Source organism: Somniosus microcephalus, chromosome 3 (assembly GCF_052327205.1).
Source record: "Somniosus microcephalus isolate GS21.2 chromosome 3, FLI_Smic_1.0, whole genome shotgun sequence".
NCBI classification, from domain to species: domain Eukaryota; kingdom Metazoa; phylum Chordata; class Chondrichthyes; order Squaliformes; family Somniosidae; genus Somniosus; species Somniosus microcephalus.
In genome coordinates, this window is record NC_140989.1 from 251,779,855 (window position 1) to 251,802,366 (window position 22,512).

The following is a 22,512-nucleotide window of genomic DNA, read 5'->3' on the forward strand; positions in this document are numbered from 1 at the left end:
GGAAATTGTCCACCTTGTGTTGTAACGGAATCTGATCATCGTTCATGGCCTTTATTGCCTTTTTGAATGTTTGGACAAATCTCTCGGCCAACCCGTTTGTCGCCGGATGATATGGGGCAGAGGTATAATGTTTCACCCCATTCTTCTTTAAGAATTTTTGGAATTCTTCCGACACGAACTGTGGTCCGTTGTCCGAACATATCTGTTCTGGCAATCCGTTCCTTGCGAATATTGTTCTTAACACCGCAATTGTCTTTTCTGAAGTAGTGGTATTCATCTTGATCACTTCTGGCCATTTGGAATGTGCGTCCACCGCAATTAGGAACATGGAGTCCATGAATGGACCAGCAAAGTCAATATGTACACGTTGCCATGGGGCTGAAGGCCATTCCCATGGGTGTAGCGGTGCGATCGGAGGTGCATTTTGCACTTTTTGGCACCCAGCGCAGCTTTTCGTCAACTCCTCTATCTGTTGGTCAATACCCGGCCACCATACATAAGCCCTAGCAAGACTTTTCATCTTAACTCCCCCCAGATGACCTTCATGCAGTTCCTTTAGAACTCTTTCCCTTAACTTGGGAGGAATAATCACTCTTGTCCCGTACATCAAAGTACCATGGCAGACGGACAGCTGGTCTCGCCTTGCCGAGAATGCCGGTAACAGAGGATCACCATGTTTTGGCCATCCCTTCACTGTCACCTCGTAGACTCGGGACAGTGTCGGGTCGTTCCTGGTTTCTCTTTCAATACTTGCATTGGTGACTGGTAAACACTCGATGATGGTCGAATGAAATAACTCAACAGGGTCAACTTTTGCCGTCTCTTCTTCAGGTAGTGGCAGGCGCGACAGCCCATCAGCATTGCCATGCTGCTGTGTACCTTTGAATTCTATTTGATATTGATGTGCCCCTAGGAAAAGGGACCATCTCTGGAGTCTCTGTGCTGTCATCACCGAAACACCCTTCTTAGGGTTAAAAATGGATACCAACGGCTGATGGTCTGTCAGAAGTGTGAATTTTTGGCCCTGCAGGTAATGATTAAACTTCTTCACTCCCCATACAAGGCTGAGAGCCTCCCTATCGATCTGCGCATAGTTGTGCTCAGCGGAGGTCAATGGTCTGGATGCAAACGCGACTGGCCTTTCCATGCCATTTGGCAACTTGTGTGAGAGTACTGCCCCAATACCATATGGAGAAGCATCACAAGCCAACCGAATAGGCAGTGTCGGGTTGAAGTGAGCCAACACTTCCTCTGAGGTGATCAATTCTTTGCTTTTGCGAAATGCCTTCTTACAGTTTTCGCTCCATTCCCATGGTACCCCCTTCTGTAAAAGAGCGTTCAGCGGGTGCAGTACCATGGATAGATTCGGTAGAAACTTATGGTAATAGTTAATCAATCCTAGAAACGACCTCAACTGAGAGACATTATCCGTAGCGGGAGCCTTTACAACTGCCTCTATCTTGTCAGGAGACTTATGAAGCCCCTCCCGGTCAATGACATGACCACAGTACAAGATCCGCTTCTGAAAGAACTCACATTTCTGCCGATTAACTCGAAGTCCATACTCTTTCAGTCTGTTGAGCACCAGTTCCAAGTTTGCGAGGTGTTCTTCATCACCATCTCCTGTAATCAGAATATCGTCCAGGTAACATTGTGTGCCTGGAATTCCCTGTAATACCTGCTCCATGGCCCTCTGCCAAATTGCTGGAGCCGATGCCACTCCAAAAACCAGCCTATTATACCGGTACAAACCTCTATGCGTGTTGATCGTGAGGTACTGGCGTGACTCTTCTTCAACCTCCATCTGCAAGTACGCCTGCGCCAGGTCTATCTTGGTGAAGTGTTTCCCGCCAGACAACGAAGCAAAAATATCCTCAATCCGCAGAAGCGGATACTGCACCGTGTGAAGCACCGGATTAACGGTGATCTTGAAATCTCCACAGATGCGAACCTTCCCTGGTTCTCCTGGCTTGTTGCTCGAAGGACGTTTCATAACGGGAACAATGGGCGTAGCCCACTCACTCCAATCTACCTTAGACAGTACACCTGAACGTTCTAGCGCTTCCATTTCCGCTTCTACAGCAGGTCGTATTGCATAGGGTACCGGTCTGGCTTTGAAAAATTTTGGGTGTGCATGTTCATCAATCTTGATGTTTGCCGTAATTCCTCTCAGTGTTCCCAGTCCCTGCTGGAACACCTCTTTAGCATCATCCAATATTCTGGACAATCGTTTAGGTTTGACATCTGTTTCCCCGGAATCTACCGTTAGTGCCTTTAAGGAGTGCCAGTCCATATTCATTTTCCTAATCCACTCCCGTCCCAGTAGTGGTGGACCTCCTTCAGGTAGCACATATAAGTCCATTACTTGGCTTTCTTTGCCCTTGTGGACCACTTTTACCTCTATCTTTCCGATGGGGTACACTCTTTGCCCCGTGTATGTTTTCAATATAATCTCCGTATCCCGTAGGGGAATATGATGGAATAACCTTTTGTAATCTTTCTTATTCATGACCGTCAATGCCGATCCAGTGTCCAATTCCATCTTTACTTGGACTCCTGCTATCTGAAGAGTGACCCAAATTGTCTGGAGATCTGCATCCTTACCAACGTTGTGTACTCTTAAGCTACCCAGTTCATTACTGCTGGCGTCTGAATCTGACTTCTGTTCATTCGAACTGTTCTTTGTCACCTTGTGTACCTTTATGTATTTTCCTTGCGGTGACTTTTTGTTGCTGGTCTTCTTTCCTGACCGGCATACTTTAGCTATGTGGCCAAGCCTGCCACACGTTCTGCATTCTTGGTTTTTAAACCAACACTGGTTCTGATCGTGCGTTGTCTTTCCACAACGATAACATTTTACAGTACTCAAAACCAATTGATTTGTACTGATTTCCGGTGACCGTAGCTGCATTACTGCCGTGCCTCTCGCTGCGGCTTCGTGTGCTGCTGCCATAGTGACCGCTTTCTCAAGCGTCAGCTCATTCTCCTCGAGCAGTCGCTTTTGTGTATCTTCTTTTAATAATCCACACACAAATTTATCTCTTAGCGCATCTGTTAGTACCGTTCCAAACTGACAGTACTTTGCTAGCTTACGCAATTCCATTAAATATTCAGCATTGCTTTCATCTTTCAGCTGCTTTCTGCTGTAAAATTTAAATTGTTCTGCTAGCATCAGCGGTGTGGGGTTTAGATGATTTCTCAGGACAGTAACAATCTCCTTGAACGTCTTCTCCGCCGGTTCATCTGGTGATAAAAGGTGTTTCAATTGCCCGTATGTCTTCGCACCCATTAAATTTAATAAAGTTAGTGCTTTCTCATCATCTGGGATTTTATTTGCTTTACAATAATTTTGTATGCGTTCTACATACGTGGCCCAATCTTCGATGTCGCTATCAAAGGTATTAATGTTCCCATGTTTAGGCATCGTTGCAATTTTTTTTTTAGTGATTTCCCTTTTTCCAAGATGGCAGCTTCCCGCTCTTGTCTTCGTCCTCCGCCTACAAAATGGCGGTTTCCCGCGCTTGGCGGTCTTTCCCACGCTCGCCTTCTTCACCCGCTGGCTGCAATGGCGTTTGGCGTGCCGCTGCTGCTCCCCTTTCCCAGCAGTTAGTAACTCCCCCGACGCTGTCTCCGCTTCACCGCAGCTCCCTCGGGCATTCGCGCTTCCCTGGTCGTGCCTCGCAGCCCTTCTTGCAGCCCGGTTATTAGCACCGGCTGCGTTCGCCTTCACCGTGGCTCTTGCGCCTTCAGTCGCCCCAGACGCTGCGCCTTTTTGGCCCGAATGCGGCCCGGCCCTTATCACCAGCCGCGATCAATGTCCCCGCGTTGCGCCTTTCGGCCCGAATGCGGCCCGGCCCTTATCTCCGGTCGCAATCGATCTCACCGCCCTTATTCCTCCACCTTCCCTCCCCGTCTGTACAGCCAACGCGGCTGACTTTCTGCTCGCATCGCTGACCGGCTTACCCACCACCGAGGTAGAAGGAAGATAGCTGACTGCCGCTGATGGAGGCTTCGAGTTCAGGATATCTTCTGCACTCCGGGTTCTCGATGCCTGCCGCGCGACGTGTCTTCCAGCAGGGTGATGAGGGTGGATGCCTCTCTTCGACGCCCGTTCTGTGGACGAAGCCGCCGTGGATATAAATTGCCGCAGGGTAAGAATCGGACTCATCGCCACTGTTAAGTCTGTGTGTTCTAGTTGTATTTAAGATTAATTACTGACACGGACTACAAGAATAACGTTTCAACAGGTCTTTACTAGTTGGAGGTTAGGGCTATACTAACAGCAATATCACTACACAGTACTTATATACCGGTGGTCACCACCGGTATTACGTATACAGCAGCCAGAGAAAGTAGTACATCTCTTAAGGTGGAACAGGCTTAAGTTCTCTTAAGGTGGAACAGATTACATACACCACATCAGCGACTACCTCTCGCGAAAGTCTCAGCTTCCTTTGGCACTGCTGCTCACTCATGTTGAGGAAGCTCATCCTCTGCCTGTAAACCTTGTGTTGGGGGTATCTCCTGCGGCGAGGTGCAGCCCTGCACTGACACCCTCTGCCCTGTGCAGCATCAGGTGGCTGAGGAGAAGGTTGGCTATCCTGTTGTTGGTGCTGCTGCTGTGCCTGGTTATGCTGCTGCTGCTGCGGCTGCTCTTCCTCCAAATCTGACGACCAGGATGAGAGGCTATAAATGGTTCCCATACTGCTGGTATATATCTCAATCGAGGAATGGAGGTTGTTTGCGCTCAGACAAAGTGGCCAGAGGGTTTTCCAAGGAGGTCACACTGCAGATGGATTTCAATTTGAACACTCAAGATCAGTAGAGCTGAAAAATGCTTGACAAAACCTCAAAGCACTAAGTTGTGGCATCTGAAACTTAGCAATGTTGCAGGACCACTTTTAAGCTGCTCAAGCAGCTGCCAACGATTCAGGTCCTCGCTCAACCCGGCTCAATGCAGCTGGCGTGTTTGTCTGATGATGGGCAACATGCAGAAAAAGCTGCAAAATCGCAACAGGCAGTTAAAATAAGATTGGCAAGGCAGTTAACAAGCAAATTCGCAGCCAAAGGGTGGTAGAAGTTTGGAACTCTCTTCCGCAAATGGCAATTGATGCTAGATCAATTGCTAACTTTAAATCGGAGATTGATAGCTTTCTGTTAGCCAAAGGTATTAAGGGATATGAGCCAAAGGCAGGTATATGGAGTTAGGTCGCAGATCAGCCATGATCTCATCGAATGGCGGAGCAGGATCAGAGGGCTGAATGGCCTACTCCTGTTCGATGTTCCATGAGAGGGATGGATGAAGCTGTCCTCGCCTCCCTTGAGCTGCCGGGTTTCCAGAAGCCTGGGAAACCCAGCTTGCCAGGGTTAAACATGTAAAGCAGGTTAAACGTGAGGCTCCCAGCCTCATCATAATAGTTAAATGGCCAACCCGCCTCCTGGGAGCGGGGTCATAGAATTATAGAAAGTTACGGCACAGAAGGAGGCCATTTTGGCCCATCGTGTCTGCGCCAGCCAACAAAGAGCTATCCAGCCTAATCCCACTTCCCAGCTTTTGGTCCGTAGCCCTGCAGGTTAGAGCATCCCAAGTGCACATCCAAGTACTTTTTAAATGTGGTTAGGGTTCCTGTCTCTACCACCCTTTCAGGCAGTGAGTTCCAGACCTCCACAACCCTCTGGATGAAGAAATTTTTCCCTCAAATCCCCTCTAAACCTTCCACCAATTACTTTAAATCTGTGCCCCCTGGTTTTTGACCCCTCTGCTAAGGGAAATAGGTCCTTTCTATCCACTTTATCTAGTCCCCTCATAATTTTATACCTCAATAAGGTCTTCCCTCAGCCTCCTCTGTTCCAAGGAAAACAAACCCAGCCTATCCAGTATTTCCTCATAGCCAAGATTCTCTACTTCCGGCAACATCCTTGTAAATCTCCTCTGTACCCTCTCTAGTGCAATCACATCTTTCCTGTAATGTGGTGACCAGAACTGCATGCAGTACTCTAGCTGAGGCCTAACTAGTGTTTTATATAGTTGAAGCATAACCCCCCTGCTCTTGTATTCTATGCCACGGCTAATAAAGGCAAGCATTCCGTATGCCTTCTTAACCACCTTATCTACCTGTCCTGCCTCCGGTAAACCCGAAAGTGGGCGGTTTGGGGTCGGGTTTGGAGATTTAAAAAATTTTAACATCTTATCCAACCCCAACCCACCTGTTTTTGGGGGTTAAAATTACCAAAATTTCTGAGATGCGTAAAAGGTGTGGTGAAATTGCAGGTCTTTTTTATCTGATCACATTTAACAAAATGTCTCAAAGCGCTCCCCATATTTATGTTTTGAAATGCGCAGTGACTGCTGTAGGTGAAGACCTACCTGCCGAATCACAATGCTCGGGGCTGCTCAACAGTCTGATCAGGTTTATACTGTACAGGAAACTTTTTTTTTATTATACGGGACCGACGTGGTGCCGGTTCGTCAAAAATTCCGGATAACCGAAAGCTATAGTAAAAGATACGGAGAGATGAGAGCTCCGTATAAAGCAACAAACCCTGTTGCTTAGCAACAGGTTCAGAACAATGGCCACAAGTTCCAAGCGTCTCTGTAGCTTAGCAACAGCTGCAGCCACACCCTTGCACAGCAACAGATCGAGGAAGGCAAGTACAATATGAAGTAAAACTTACCTGAACCTACTCCTGAATTTTGCCGGTTAACCGAGATTTCGGTTATTTAGGTGCCAGTAAAAAGAAAGTTTCCTGTATTCTTATAGGCGGTTTACAATGCAATCATGTTCACTACAACCTCTGCCTAAATACACTTCAGAAACGCCACATTCCAGTAAATTAGACTATTTTTATTACAGACAGGTTACGTTAACGAATGTCATTATAAAGAAGGGCAATTGTCTTTAGAATATGATTCCCGTTTGTCCATGTTCAATAACCTTTGAATTTTAGGTCAGGCACAGAGGTGGTGATTTGTGTAGACGTGAACAGTCTGCTGCTGCATCTCAGGGTTGGGGTGTGAAGCGCAGGTAGCTCTTGGAAGACGGGAGCTTTTCAGTGCGAATTCCCTTTGGGAAGAGCTTGGCTGCCTCCTCTGCAGGGATGTTGGGAAGAACCATGCACTCCTCACCAGCCTGTGGAGAAAAGAAGTGTTGTTAAAAATAAATAAAACTTGCCATCAATACAGTTTTGAAAAAATACTTCGCAACAACCTCTGCTAATATTACACCAAGGCCTACCCATTTCGGTGAATGGCATTGAATGGGTGCCTAAAGTTTGTTCTCTTCCGCCTATCCAAGAGGGGAAAAAATTACTGTAATTGAAACTTTATCATTGGACAAAGAAAACATGCAATCTTCTTCTTAGGCAGTCCCTCGGAACCAAAGATGACTTGCTTCCACATTAAAAATGAGTTCTCAGGTGACTGATGAATCCAATGCGGGACCTGTCATCGGGTGGGTGGGGTGCTTGGGTTGACGTGCGCTCCTTCCGCTGTTTGTGCTTGGCTTCCGGCGAAGAGACTCGAGGTATTCGGCGCCTTCCCGGATGCTTCTCCTCCACTTTGTACGGTCTTGGGCCAGGGATTCCTAGGTGTCGGTGGGGATGTTGCACTATTTCAAGGAGGCTTTGAGGGTGTACTTGAAGCATTTCCTCTGCCCACCTGGGGCTCTCTTGCCGTGTCGGAGCTCCGAATAGAGCGCTTGTTTTGGGAGTCTCATATCGGTCATGCGGACGATGTGACCCGTCCATCAGAGCTGATCAAGCGTGGTCAAAGCTTCGATGCTGGGGATGTTGGCCTGAGCGAGAACACCGACGTTGGTGAGCCTATCCTGCCAATGGATTTGCAGGATCTTGCAGAGGCAGCGTTGGTGGTACCTCTCCAGTGCTTTGAGGTGCCTGTTGTGCAAGCAACCTTAGATTTGGTCCTGTGTAATGAGACAGGATTAATTAAAAATGTCCTAGTAAAGGATCCCCTTGGAATGAGTGACCATAACATGGTTGAGTTCTATATTCAATTAGAGGGTGAGAAGGTTGGATCTCAAACAAGCGTGCTGAGCTTGAATAAAGGAGACTATGAAGGTATGAGAGCAGAATTAATTAGAGTGGATTGGGAAAATAGATTAAAGGGTAAGACGGTACATGATCAGTGGTGTACATTTAAGGAGTTATTTTACAACTTCCAAAAAATATATATTCCACTGAGGAAAAAAGGGTGTAAAAGAAAAGATAGCCATCCGTGGCTAAGTAAAGTAATTAAGGATAGTATCCGACTAAAAACAAGGGCATATAAGGTAGCCAAATCTAGTGGGAGGATGGAAGATTGGGAAGTCTTTAAAAGACAGCAAAAAATAACTAAAAGATTGATTAAGAAAGGGAAGATAGATTATGAAAGTAAATTAGCAAAAAATATAAAAACAGACAGTAAAAGTTTCTATCGTTATATAAAAAGAAAAAGGGTGGCTAAAGTAAATGTTGGTCCCTTAGAGGATGAGACTGGGAAATTAATGGTGGAAAACATGGAGATGGCAAAAACACTGAACAATTATTTTGTATCAGTCTTTACAGTAGAGGACACTAAGAATATCCCAACACTGGACAAACAGGGGGCTCTTGGGGGGGGAGGAACTAAATACGATTAAAATCACTAAGGAAGTGGTACTTGGTAAAATAATGGGACTCAAGGCGGATAAATCCCCTGGACCTGATGGCTTGCATCCTAGGGTCTTGAGGGAAGTAGCGGTAAGGATTGTGGATGCATTGGTAATAATTTTCCAAAACTCACTGGACTCGGCAAAGGTCCCGGCAGATTGGAAAACTGCTAATGTAACACCCTTATTTAAAAAGGGTAGTAGGCAGAAGGCTGGAAACTATAGACCTGTTAGCCTAACATCTGTGGTTGGTAAAATGTTAGAGTCCATTATTAAGGAGACAGTAACGGGACATTTGGATAAACATAATTTAATAGGACAAACTCAGCATGGTTTCATGAAGGGGAAGTCATGTTTGACAAATTTGCTTGAGTTTTTTGAGGAAGTAACATACAGGGTGGATAAAGGGGAACCAGTGGACATAGTGTATTTAGACTTCCAAAAGGCATTTGACAAGGTGCCACACAAAAGATTATTGCTCAAGATAAAAAATCACGGGATTGGGGGTAATATTCTGGCGTGGGTGGAGGATTGGCTCTCTAACAGAAAGCAGAGAGTTGGGATAAATGGTTCGTTCTCAGATTGGCAACCAGTAACTAGTGGTGTTCCGCAGGGGTCAGTGCTGGGTCCCCAACTCTTTACAATCTATATTAACGATTTGGAGGAGGGGACCGAGTGTAACATATCAAAGTTTGCAGATGATACAAAGATGGGACGGAAAGTAGTGAGTGAGGAGGACATAAAAAACCTGCAAAGGGACATAGACATGCTAAGTAAGTGGGCAGAGATTTGGCAGATGGAATACAATGCTGGAAAGTGTGAGGTTATGCACTTTGGCAGGAAAAATCATAGAGCAAGTTATTATCTTAATGGCAAGAAAGTACTATAGTACAAAGGGATCTGGGAGTCCTGGTGCACAAAACTCAAGAAGTTAGTATGCAGGTGCAGCAAGTGATCAAGAAGGCCAATGGAATGTTGGCTTTTATTGCTAGGGGGATGGAATATAAAAACAGGGAGGTATTGCTGCAGTTGTACAAGGAATTCGTGTGACCGCACCTGGAATACTGCATACAGTTTTGGTGTCCATACTTAAGAAAAGACATACTTGCTCTCGAGTCAGTACAAAGAAGGTTCACTCGGTTAATCCCGGGGATGAGGGGGTGGTCATATGAGGAGAGGTTGAGTAGATTGGGACTCTACTCATTGGAGTTCAGAAGAATGAGAGGCGATCTTATTGAAACATATAAGATTGTGAAGGGGCTTGATCGGGTGGATGCGGTGAGGATGTTCCCAATGATGGGTGAAACTAGAACTAGGGGGCATAATCTTAAAATAAGGGGCTGCTCTTTCAAAACTGAGATGAGGAGAAACTTCTTCACTCAGAGGGTGGTAGGTTTGTGGAATTTGCTGCCCCAGAAAGCTGTGGAAGCTACATCATTAAATAAATTTAAAACAGAAATAGATAATTTCCTAGAAGTAAAGGGAATTAAGGGTTACGGGGAGCGGGCAGGAAATTGGACATGAGTCTCTAGGTTCAGAATGGTCATGGCTCTGTGGGTAGTGGAGTGGGCCCAGGGGCCGTGTAGCCTGGTTCTGCTCCTACTGTGTTCTAATTCTGTGTTAGATTTCAGGAGATGGTTTTATTCCTGTTCCTGGCTGGGGTGGAGATCGCCTTTACAGAAGGTAAGTACTGTAGAAAATATAGGGACAGAGTGATCTCCTGGAAGAATTTCGATCGCCTAGATGGGTCGGAGAGGAATTTCCCAGATTTTTTTCTCCCAAATTGGCCATTGGGTCTTTATCTGGTTTTTCGCCTCTCCCGGGAGATCACATGGATTTGGGTGGATGCAGAGTGAAAGAAGATTTGAGGTTAGGATCAGATCAGCCATGATCTTATTGAATGGTGGAGCAGGCTCGAGGGGCCGATTGGCCTACTCCTGCTTCTATTTCTTATGGTCCATGACTGAGGCATACAGGAGGGCGGGTATCACTGCTGCTCTGTAGACCATGAGCTTGGTGCCGGGTTTGAGGTCCTAGTCTTCAAACACTCTCTTCCTCAGGCGACCGAAGGCTGCACTGGCACACTGAAGGCGGTGTTGGAATTCGTCAGACGTCTGCCCTTGTTGACAGTGGGCTCCCAAGGTATGGAAAGTGGTCTTGTCATGGATTTTGATAATCGGGGGGGCAGTACTGTGTGGCGGGGGCAGGTTGGTAGAGGACCTTTGTCTTACGGATGTTTAGTGTAAGGCCCATGCTCTCGCACGCTTCGTTGAAGGTGTTGACGATGGTTTGGAGTTCGACCTCCGAGTGAGCGCAGATGCAAGCGTCGTCTGCATACTGTAATTCAACGACAAAGGAAGGGACAACCTTGGATCTAGACTGGAGCCGATAGTGAATCGGCAGCCCTTTTCACACCTCTTCCCATTTTCTCTTCCCCGATTTTTCTTTTCCATTGACTGACTTCGGTGGAAGGTGTAAAATGAGGCACTGATTCGCTTTCACTTGTTTTTCTGCCCGGTGATAAACGTTAAACTGCACCCCTCCTCGCTAAGTCTCGTGCTCCTTTTATTTTAATTTGTGCTCTTACTAGCTGTTGGCTAACTGGAAAGATATGTACAGTCCAGATAACTGAGGGAAAGATAGAGTACAGATATAGCTGCAGGTAATTTATCCTCACCTTCCAGTTCACAGGTGTGGCCACCTTCTTGAAAGCAGTCAGCTGCAGGGAATCAATAGCTCTGAGGATTTCATTAAAGTTCCTCCCAGTGGTGGCTGGGTACAGGATGGACAGCTTCAGTTTCTTGTCAGGGCCAATTACAAACACCTGAAGCAAAAAAAAGATATAAACATTTAAAAGATGGGGAATGATGTAGAATCATAGAAATTTACAGCACAGAAGCCATTCAGCCCATCGTGTCTGTGCTGACCGATAAAGAGCTATCCAGCCTAATCTCACTTTCCAGCTCTTGATCCGTAGCCTTGTAGGTTACAGCACTTCAAGTGCATATCTGAGTACTTTTTAAAAAGCAAGGAGGGTCTCTGCCTCTACCATCCTTTCAGGCAGTGATTTCCAGACCCCCACCACCCTCTGGATGAAAAAAGTTCTCAACTCCCCTCAAATCCTTCTACCAATTGCTTTAAATCTATGCCCCCTGGTTATTGACCTCTCTGCTAGGGGAAATAGGCCCTTCCCATGCACTCTTATCTAGGCCCCTTATAATTTTATACACCTCAATCGAGTCTCCTCTCAACCTCCTCTGTTCCAAAGAAAACAACCCCAGCCTATCCAATCTTTCCTCGTAGCTAAAATGAGGGCAGTTAGCTCAGCAACCTTTCCTTGAAAAAGTTTTTTTTAAAACATTGGTTTAGTCAGTGAGCTGGTCCCAGCACTTCAAATCCATCCACAGAGGCATACTGAGTAATTGGAGAGAAGCTAATGCAATCTGTAGTTCACCAAAGAAAGATGAAATATAAGCAAGTAGTTATAGAAGAACTCGATAAAGTAACTTTAAAAAGAGACCAGCTATTCCCTCAAGCTTGATGGGTGATTACAACAGGGGCAGGAGACAATTTAAGTTCGCCAACGGAAGAGCCAACTTCTAGTACTTGCTAGGCTACCAACAGCACCAGCCTGCACTAGAACATCAAGGAGCATTGTACTCTCATCACTGACAGCACTAGAATATGAAGGAGGTAGACTCGGCACCTCCGACAGAAACCTGGACCTAACTTCTTTCAGGTCCCGAAAGTGGAGGACAAGTAAACAAATCTCCCGGCCTCCCGGCATAGCTCTCAATCCCTTCCCGAAGCAGGTAAAAAAGGGTGTTCGAAAGTTGGGTGTGTCTGCTTTGGTGCTGTTTTCCCAGACCCCAAGTAGAATTACGAGAGTCCCCAAGTAAGTTGCCGATTCAAAAAAAAATATAGGTCACGATGCGACTGTCTTCTTCAGCAAAGTACTGCAACCCTTAAAGGGCGTTTGCCACAAAAGTAACAGGTTGAGCAACATTGCGTTAGCCTTTGCACAGTAGAACTTACAGCACGAGCAGTCAGTGGTAGGCCCTCCTTGTTCCTTTCCACAGGATCGATCATTCCCAGTTGCACGGCCAGCTCTCTCTTCTCATCAGCAATGATGGGGAATGGCAGCTTCTGAACAGGTGGTTCTTCAATGTATGCATTGATATCCTGCACATGACAAACAGAAGTCAACACGCGCATCTACAGATACTTTATCACACACGATACCAATTGCTCCTAGCTGGATTCCAGGTCTCCTGCTAAGCTGAGCACTGCCCCTGACAAAATGACAAAGGGTTGGCGACCAATCCATACCTGGCCTACATAATGCACCAACTCAGCTGAAGACTTCATGTTACACACTCACTTACAAATCTCATTTTTACTCCAACAAGATAGTTGCCAACAATTTAATTCCATCCCTCATTCTCAGAACCTACCTTTAGTGAGAATGAGAACCTTTTACATCAATTTCTTTGAAATACAATGGCTTATGTGGGTATATGCAGCAGCCATTTGGCACACAGCAGCATTCCACAAACACCTACAAAAAAGGGTGAGCTGTTAATCTGGGTATTTTTTGGTAGAGGGAGGAATGTTGGCCAGTAGAACTCCCTACTCTTTTGAAATCCTGTCATGGGATCTTTAAGGTGTACAGGCCTCAATTGTAATATTTCATTCAAAGAATAGATCCAACTGTGCAGTCCTGCTTCAATATTCCACTTGGTGTGTCAGGCTAGGTTAGGTACAGGGATCTTGGAGTGGATTTAAGAACCTCAGATCTTTACACACACACTCCTACGTTCTGAAAAGAAACAATATTTTTCCTGTTCTTGTTTTAATAACGGACTACTCCCGCAACAAGCATAACTCGTCATTTAATGCAAACTCTGGTCAATTAAGCAGGAATGCAGCAAGAATTACTTTCTAGAACTTTGAATAGCCAGATGTTCACTTTTCATGCCACATCTCCTTAGAACAACGGTAATACATGAAATAGACTGGTGAAATGCAAATATGACTAAACATCGGATTGTATCTTCCACCAAAAACAAATCAGAGAAGAGAAAAAAAAGGCACAAGACTGTCTTTATGAGACATAGCATGGATGAGTGCAGCTCCAACAACTCTCAAGAAGCTCAACACCATCCAAGACAAAGCAGCCCGCTTGATTGGCACCCCATCCACCACCTTAAACATTCACTCCCTCCACCACCAGCGTACCATGGCTGCAGTGTGCACCATCTACAAGATGCACTGCAGCAACTCACCAAGGCTTCTTCAGCAGCACCTCCCAAACCTGCGACCTCTACCACCTAGAAGGACAAGGACAGCAGGCGCATGGGAACACCACCACCTCCAATTTCCCCCTCCAAGTCACACGCCATCCTGACTTGGAAATATACCGTCATTCCTTCATCGTTGCTGGGTCAAAATCCTGGAACTCCCTCCCTAACAGCACTGTGGGAGTACCTTCACCACACGGACTGCAGTGGTTCAAGAAGGTGGCTCACTACCACCTTCTCAAGGGCAACTAGGGATGGGCAATAAATGCCAGCGATGCCCACATTCCACGAACAAATAAAAAAAAAAGCGGGGCGCAATGTTCAGATGCTGAACACTGTTCTTTAACGCAAGGTATGTCAGAACATGATTTGTATTCTGCATTTTGCTTTAGGGGGTCTCTTATCATTAACATTCTGTATTTTGTTCTGCATGCACAATTTTTAATTAGAGCCTAGAGGAGAATGGCGTATATGAGGTCTTATGGTGACAAGTGTGAAATGATGCATATTGGAAGGAAGAATGAGGAGAAGCAATGTAAATAAAATTGTACAATTTTAAAGGGGGTGCAAGGACAGAGATACCTGGGTCCACATACACAAATCTTTGAAGGTAGCAGGACAAGTCGAGAAGGCTGTTAAAAAAACACATCCTTGGCTTTATTAATAGAGGCATAGGGTACAAAAGCAAGGAAGTTATGCTAAACCTTTGTAAATCACTGGCTAGGCCTTAGCTAGAGTATTGTGTCCAATTCTGTGACCATGCTTTAGAAAAGATGTCAAGGCCTTGGGGAGGGTAGAGAGGAGATTTACCAGAATGATATCAGGGATGAGGGACTTCAGTTATGTGGAGGCAGTGGAGAAGCTGGGATTGATCTCTTTAGAGCAGAGAAGATTAAGGGAGATTTAATAGAGGTGTTCAAAATTAAGAGGGATTTTGATAGAATAGATAGAGAGAAACTGTTTCCCGACCCGCTGTCAAAAAAATCAAATTTCCCACTCGACCCGCCACCGATCCCCTGGAAAATTCTGGCCACTGTTACCAATCTGGATCTGTCGTACACAACTTCCCTGGTTTACTGGCCTCAGTTGCTCCCATGAGCTAAGGTTTGAGCATTTTGCTGTTAGCTTGTCAGCTATCTAAGGAACCCAACCTTGGATACTGATCGCAACAGTAAATTTATAATCAGCAAGCAGTTAATGCCAAATTACTATGAAACAACTGAACTGCCTTTGTAACCTCGTTTTTTCATTCCGGCAATTAACCCCATCTACTAATTATTTGCATACTCAGTGTTTAAGTGCTGCTAACTATGTTTCTAAGATTAATAAATAATTGTTATGTAACTTTAGGTTGTCTGATTTCTTTGGTAAGAAAGGGTTAATTCATTCACTCGGTAGCTTGTGCAGATTCTGATGGGAGGTTGGTAGTGTAATTGCTAATATAATCCGAAATTATTGATGCAAGACAGTTCAGTGAGCCAAATTTAGGCAGCATTTCCTTCTAGGCATAAACTGGGTAGTGGATCCCTGATGAGAACTTAAGATGAAGGGCTTAAGGATTTGCCTGCTGCCCTTGATAAATATTCTTGTCGGCACATTGTTATGTATTGTGTGTTCTCCTCCCACCTGTGGTGGCGCTGTCACAGGAGGTAAATGGTTGGGTGTTCTCGGTTAAGTTTAGCTCTCTTTGTTCGGAACTTTCCAGAACTTCCTTTCCTTCCAATAAAGCACTTCATGTTTGAATCTCTGAGTTCTGAGTCCTAAATTCTGTCTAGGTAGAAAGGTACCGACACAAAAAGTGGCAACGAGGAGTGGATGAATCTGTGTACGTTACGGGTGCAGTGAGTAAACAGAAATTTAAATTTGAAACGTGAGATGGCTACTATATTAGGAAACATCGGTGATTTTGATGAAAATGTGGAGCAATGGAGCGCTTATACGGAACGTTTTGACTATTTTGTATTGGCGAATGCGGTGGCAAATGAAAAGGTCGTGCCTACCTTTTTGAGTGTAATCGGGCTGAAGACATTCAATTTACTTCGCAGCCTCGTGCAGCCAGATAAGCCAGGAACTAAAACATATAAGCAACTAGTGGAAATTCTTGGAGCACATTTTTCACCAAAACCTCTGGTTATTGCGGAGAGATTTCGATTTCACAAACGGAATCAAGAGGAGGAGGAATCAGTGACGATGTTTATTGCTGCTTTAAAAAGGCTATCAGAACACTGCGAGTTCAAGGAGGTGCTGAAGGACACCATTAGAGACAGACTCGTGTGTGGTCTGCAAAATCCAGCCACACAGAAGCGCCTTCTTACTGAGGACAACCTTACTCTTGAAAAGGCCATTGAAGTTAATGTCTCCATGGAGATGGCGGAAAAGGAGGCTCACCAGTTGAGTTCAACAGGGAGAGTTCACAAGGTGTCGTCTGAGCCTAAAGGTGTGCGGAACGGCACGTTACCGTTGTGGGAAAACGGGCCATCACGCTAATGACTGCTGGTGTACGGAGCTGGAATGCCGAAATTGTGGCAAAAAGGGTCACATTGAACGCGCCTGTAGAGGTAAAAAAAGAACAGACAGAGCTGGGAAGCATGAAAGCAAAATGTCTGTATTTGGACAAGAGAGGAAAAAGAGTGTTCATTCAGTGCAGTATGATGGAACAAGCAAAACAAGCGACACCTCTGAGGAGGAAGAGGTGCACATACTGACGGTTGCAGGTGATTCAAATGGCTACTGGGTGTCACCACTGGTGGAGGGACAATCAGTGTGGATGGAGGTGGACACAGGCGCGGCTGTGTCCCTAGTTTCAGACACTGTCTACAACAAAATGCTAAAGCATCTTACCCTTCAGCCAACAAACATGGTGCTAAAGACGTATATCGGTGAACCTGTGGCCATGAGAGGCGTCATTGAGGTGACAGTTAAATTGAACGGACAGACTGCAAAACTGCCACTATATGTGGTAAAGGGAAATTACCCATTGCTACTGGGACGTGCGTGGCTAGAGAAAATCACGCTGGACTGGCCTGCAGTCCGCATGATGTCAAAAGGGGAGTCAGGTCTGACTGCAGTGTTAAACAAACATGCAGAACTCTTCAATGGGGAACTTGGGAGCATGAAAAAGATCAGCGTGAGACTGGACATTAAACCTGACAGCAAGCCGAAGTTTCACAAAGCCCAACCTGTACCCTATGCAATTAGGCCAAAAGTTGAGGCTAACTTGGAGGCCTTAGTCGAGAATGGAGTCCTGGAGCCTGTGAGCGTGAGCAAATGGGCCACACCCATTGTTCCTGTCCTGAAAAAGGATGGATCTGTTCGAATCTGCGGGGATTTTAAAGTGACTATTAACCCGTGCTGTCTGCGGAACAGTACCCTCTTCCCCTCATTGAGGATCTTTTTACGGGCCTGGCCGGAGGGCAAAAGTTCAGCAAAATAGACTTATGCCAGGCTTATCTACAAATGCATGTCGATGACAAATCAAAGGAGTTGCTGACAATTGTGACACACAAGGGGCTATACAGGTACTGCCGCCTTCCGTTTGGAATTACGTCGGCCCCTGCCCCCAAAGGGCAATGGATCAGATTTTGAGTGGACTGCCAGGAGTCCAGTGCTACCTGGATGACATCCTTGTCACTGGGACAAATGAAGAGGATCATCTTCTGAACTTGGATGCGACACTACAACGACTGAAAGAGTACGGACTCAGAGTTCGTAAAGACAAATGTGAATTCTTTCAGTCTTCAGTTGAGTACCTGGGGCATGTGATTGACGCTACTGGCCTGCATAAGGCGCCGTCAAAGGTCAAGGCGATCGTGGAGGCCCCAGCACCCCAGAATATGAGCCAGTTACGTTCATTTCTGGGGCTACTTAACTACTATGGGAAGTTTATTCCAGACTTAGCAACATTGCTGAAGCCGTTACATCAGTTGCTATGTCAAGGCAAAACATGGAAATGGACTGAACTGTGCAACGAAGCTTTCGCCCAAGCAAGGAATGCATTGCTGAAATCGGAGGTCCTGACACACTTCGACCCAAAGCTACCCATGCAGCTAGCATGTGATGCATCACCATATGGTGTGGGAGCAGTCATATCCCACATCATGCCTTCGGGTGAAGAGAAACCTATCGCCTTCGCATCACGCACCTTGAACAAGGCCGAGAGTAACTATGCGCAGATCGAGCGCGAGGCCTTGGGAATCGTTTTTGGAATTCGAAAATTTCATCAGTACCTGTTTGGGAGAAGGTTCACACTCCTGACGGACCACCGTCCATTGACTTCAATCTTCGGGCCCCACACCGGAATTCCGTCTCTCGCTGCAAGCAGGATGCAAAGGTGGGCTTTACTGTTGTCAGGACACACATATGACATCAAATATCGCAAATCAGACTTGCACGGCAACGCAGACGGTCTCTCGAGGCTACCCTTGCCTGTTACTCCTCCAGAGCCTCGTCAGATAGACATCTTCTACTTTAGACAAGTGGAGGGAGCACCTGTCACTGCAGTTCAGGTGCGAAGGTACACCCGCAACGATCCAGTCCTGTCTGAGGTAATGGACGATGTCATTCGAGGGAGAGCTATAGGAGATTCTCCTAGTTTGAAACCTTACGTTTCAAAAAGAAATGAGCACTCCGTCCAGGCAGGTTGTCTTCTTTGGGGACGCCGGGTCATCATTCCGCCACCTCTGAGGGAACCTATACTGCAACAACTTCATACAGGCCACAGTGGGATGGTTCGGATGAAGGAAATGGCAAGAAGCTACTTCTGGTGGCCAGGTCTCGATTGGAATATTGAGGAGAAAGCCAAAACATGTTCCCCATGTCAAAGGGTCCGGAATGTTCCACAGCTGGCAACCCTACACCCTTGGGATTGGCCTGCAGAAGTGTGGCAGCGAGTACATGTGGACTTCGCCGGTCCTTTCGAAGAGAAGATGTTTATGGTGGTTTTAGATGCTCGTAGCAAGTGGCCGGCAGTCACTGTGATGAGGTCTACCACGGCAGAGAAAACAATTGAGAAACTTGGTGAGATGTTCAGCCGTTATGACTCACCGGAACAACTCGTAAGTGACAACGGTCCACAATTTGTATCACAGGAGTTGGCAACCTTCCTGCATGTGAATGGTGTCCAACACATCAGGTCTGCGCCCTATCATCGCTCTACTAATGGCCAGGCAGAAAGGTTCGTGCAAACTTTGAAGCATGCCTTGAAGGCATCGCAAGGTCAGGGCTCAATCCACCAACGTCTGAACAGCTTCCTGTTGTCCTACAGGAACGAGCTGCATGCCACAACCAAAGCTTCCCCTGCTTCGCTCATGATGAAGAGGCAGTTGCGGACAAGTTTTGACTTACTCAAACCTCCAAGGGCACAGCAGGTTGTCCATCGTCAACAACAAGCTCAAGTTGAAAAGAGAGAGAAAAGAGCCAAGGAGAGACGGTTTCATCCGGGAGAGCACGTCCTAGCTCGAAACTACAACACTGGACCGAAATGGGTTCCTGCTACGGTGATCGCGCAGACGGGCCCTGTGTCTTACACGGTTGAGACTGCTGAGGACGTCGTCTGGAGAAGACACACAGATCAACTGTTGCTAGGAGCAGAGACAGCCACAGAGGCTCCAACGGCTGGTTGGCCTGAACTGTTTCCGGATGATACCGCAAACCAGCATCCCTTGCCACAGTGCTCTTCTCCAACACAGGAAGTCAAAGAGACTGTTCCACCTGTGCAAACTCCTGACTTTCAACTGACACAGGCACCTTCTCCATCCAGGCCTGTGTCAATGCCTACTGCTGTGGAAGCCAGCGATGACCGCCGGTATCCTGTCAGGGAGCGGCGGCCTCCAAGACGCTTGGATCTGTAGGATTAGCGACTTACCCACAAGACTGGTGCAGAATAAACCCCAGGGTAAAGTCAGGGTTTGAGGCAGTCTACCTCTACCCTAGGTTCGTTGAGTGCATTGAAAGTAACTTACCTGTTGAGGAATAATGTGGACCTTCCATTTAAGAGGGGAGGAAATGTTATGTATTGTGTGTTCTCCTCCCACCTGTGGTGGCGCTGTCACAGGAGGTAAATGGTTGGGTGTTCTCGGTTAAGTTTAGCTCTCTTTGTTCGGAACTTTCCAGAACTTCCTTTCCTTCCAATAAAGCACTTCATGTTTGAATCTCTGAGTTCTGAGTCCTAAATTCTGTCTAGGTAGAAAGGTACCGACACAACACACATTAATCCCAGTGTTCTTACAACAACCCCCACAGAAATTAAACCCCATGGCTTCTAGGAAGGGCTGCAATGTCTAGTTCCAAAAAAAAGAGATAATATGGGAGGCAGAGAGCAAGAGCGAGAGAGATACTGTAATAGACACAAAGATCCAGCAGAACATGTCCAAAACAGGGATACTAATAAAGTTAGCAGATTGGGTGACTGCTTTGCGGAACACCTCCGTGACCCTGAGATTCTGGTCGCCTGTCACTTTAATTCTCCGCTCCACTCCCACTCTGACCTCTCCGTCCTCGGCCTCCTACACTGTTCAAACAAAGCTCAACTCAAGCTCGAGGAACAGCACCTCAACTTTTGATTAGGGACTTTACAGCCTTCTGAACTCAACATACAGTTCAACAATTTTAGACCATAGCCTCTGCCCCTATTTTTTCACATGGCAGCTGTTGATGATTCTGCCATTCCCATTTACACCTCTTCTAGACTCATCTTCTGTTTCTTAACTTGTCCCATTACCATCTCCTTTTGCCTTGTACAATCATACCTTTTGTCATTGAATCTCTCCTGCCCTCCACCCTATCACAGACCTTCCCTTTTGTTCTTTCCTCCCTCCCTTCTTTCCCTGCCTCTGTACTTGCTTAAAACCTTCTATATCTCTATCTTATTCCAGTTCTGACGAAAGGTCATTGACCTGAAACATTGGGGTAGATTTTCCTTAAGCTGTCGGGAAGGAGGCGGGACTTCAACTTTCGGGTTTTAGTCCCGCCTACATCGACGTCCGGCCAATCCGCGCGATTTTCCCTTGATTGACCTTGTTGAGCCCGCCCAGCGGGCTCAGCAGGCCAATTAAAGGCCACCCGGCAACAGGTGACGTCACAGACTGAAATTTCATCTGTCAAGAGTTCTTGACAGATGAAATATCAGTGTTTCACAGCTGTTTGAAGCTGTCAAACACTGACAGTCTGACTTCTAACCTGAGTCCTTCTACACAGGCTCGGTTAGAAGTCTCACCGGCAATGAAAGCTGAAGGCTGTCACTTTTGACAGATCGCAGCCATTTTGCTTTCAGTGCCGGCTGAGTGGCGAACTCCCGAAACCGAGAGGAAGAAAGGCTGTAAAGGTAAGTACAGGTAATTTAAAGTTCTTTAATCACTTTAGACACACCAAACACACTTACCTTTGCACTTATGCACCCATCACTCACCTGAACACCGACATCGCGGCCCCTCCACTTCCTTCAACCCGATGGCTCTAACCTGGCGTGGTTTGGAGCGGTCGGGAATCCCACACGACACCCCTCAAAATAGGGATTAGGCTAAAAACTGTTAACTACCTGTTAACAGGCAGTTAATTGGCACTAATCCCTTCCCGCCTCGGGTCGGCGGGTCCCACTGCGGGGCGGGTACCCGCCTCCTGTGAAACTTACGTGGAGGCTGGTTTTGGGCGGGATGGTGTCGGAACCCCCGATTTCGGGATTTCCCCCCCCCCTACACACGCCTGAAACCCCGCCCGACGGCTCGAGGAAAATCTACCCCATTAACTCTGATTCTCTCTCTGCAGATGCTGCCTGACCTGCTGAGTATTTCCAGCATTTTCTGTTCTTTCAGATCTCCAGCATCCGCAGTATTTTGCTTTTAGAAGATAGGAGCAGGAGTAGGCCATTCGGCCCCTCGAGCATGTTCTGCCATTTAATGAGATCATGGCTGATCATCCAAATTCAGTAGCCTGTCCCTGCTTTCTCCCCATATCCCTTGATCCCTTTAGCCTTAAGAAATATATCTAACTCCTTCTTGAATATATTTAATAAGTTGGCCTCAACTGCCTTCTGTGGTAGAGAATTCCACAGGTTCACCACTCTCTGGGTGAAGAAATTCCTCCTCATTTCTGACCTAAATGGCTTACCCCTTATCCTTAGACTGTGACCCCTGGTTCTGGACTCCCCCGCCATCAGGAACATCCTTCCTGCATCTAGTCTGTCTAGTCCTGTTAGAATTTTATAAATTTCAATGAGATCCCCTCTCATTCTTCTGAACTCTAGCGAATATAAGCCTAATCGACTCAATCTCTCTTCATACATCATTCCTGCCATCCCAGGTATCAGTCTGGTGAATCTTCGCTGCACGCCCTCCATGGCAAGAACAACCTTCCTCAGATAAGGCGACCAAAACTGCACACAATACTCAAGGTGCGGTCTCACCAAGACCCTGTACAACTGCAGCAAGACATCCTTGCTCCTGTACTTGAATCCTCGCGCTATGAAGGCCAACATACCATTTGCCTTCTTAACCGCCTGCTGCACCTGCATGCTTACCTTCAGCGACTGGTGCACAAGGACACCCAGGTCTCGTTGCACTTCCCCTTTTCCC

At 46.5% G+C, this 22,512-nt stretch overlaps 1 protein-coding gene across 1 annotated transcript in view; it reads right to left on the reverse strand.

The window, feature by feature from the left end:
- Nucleotides 1–6,824: 6,824 nt before the first annotated feature.
- The window catches only part of prdx6 (peroxiredoxin 6), a 36,620-nt gene continuing 20,932 nt past the window's right edge, over nucleotides 6,825–22,512 (reverse strand). Inside the window, exons 3-5 of the mRNA XM_085982343.1 lie at nucleotides 12,681–12,827; nucleotides 11,323–11,469; nucleotides 6,825–7,130 (exon numbers count right to left, since the gene is read on the reverse strand). Of these exons, the coding sequence (XP_085838469.1) occupies nucleotides 7,002–7,130; nucleotides 11,323–11,469; nucleotides 12,681–12,827 (423 nt within the window). The 3' untranslated portion in view covers nucleotides 6,825–7,001. The remainder of the gene's footprint in view (nucleotides 7,131–11,322; nucleotides 11,470–12,680; nucleotides 12,828–22,512) is intronic.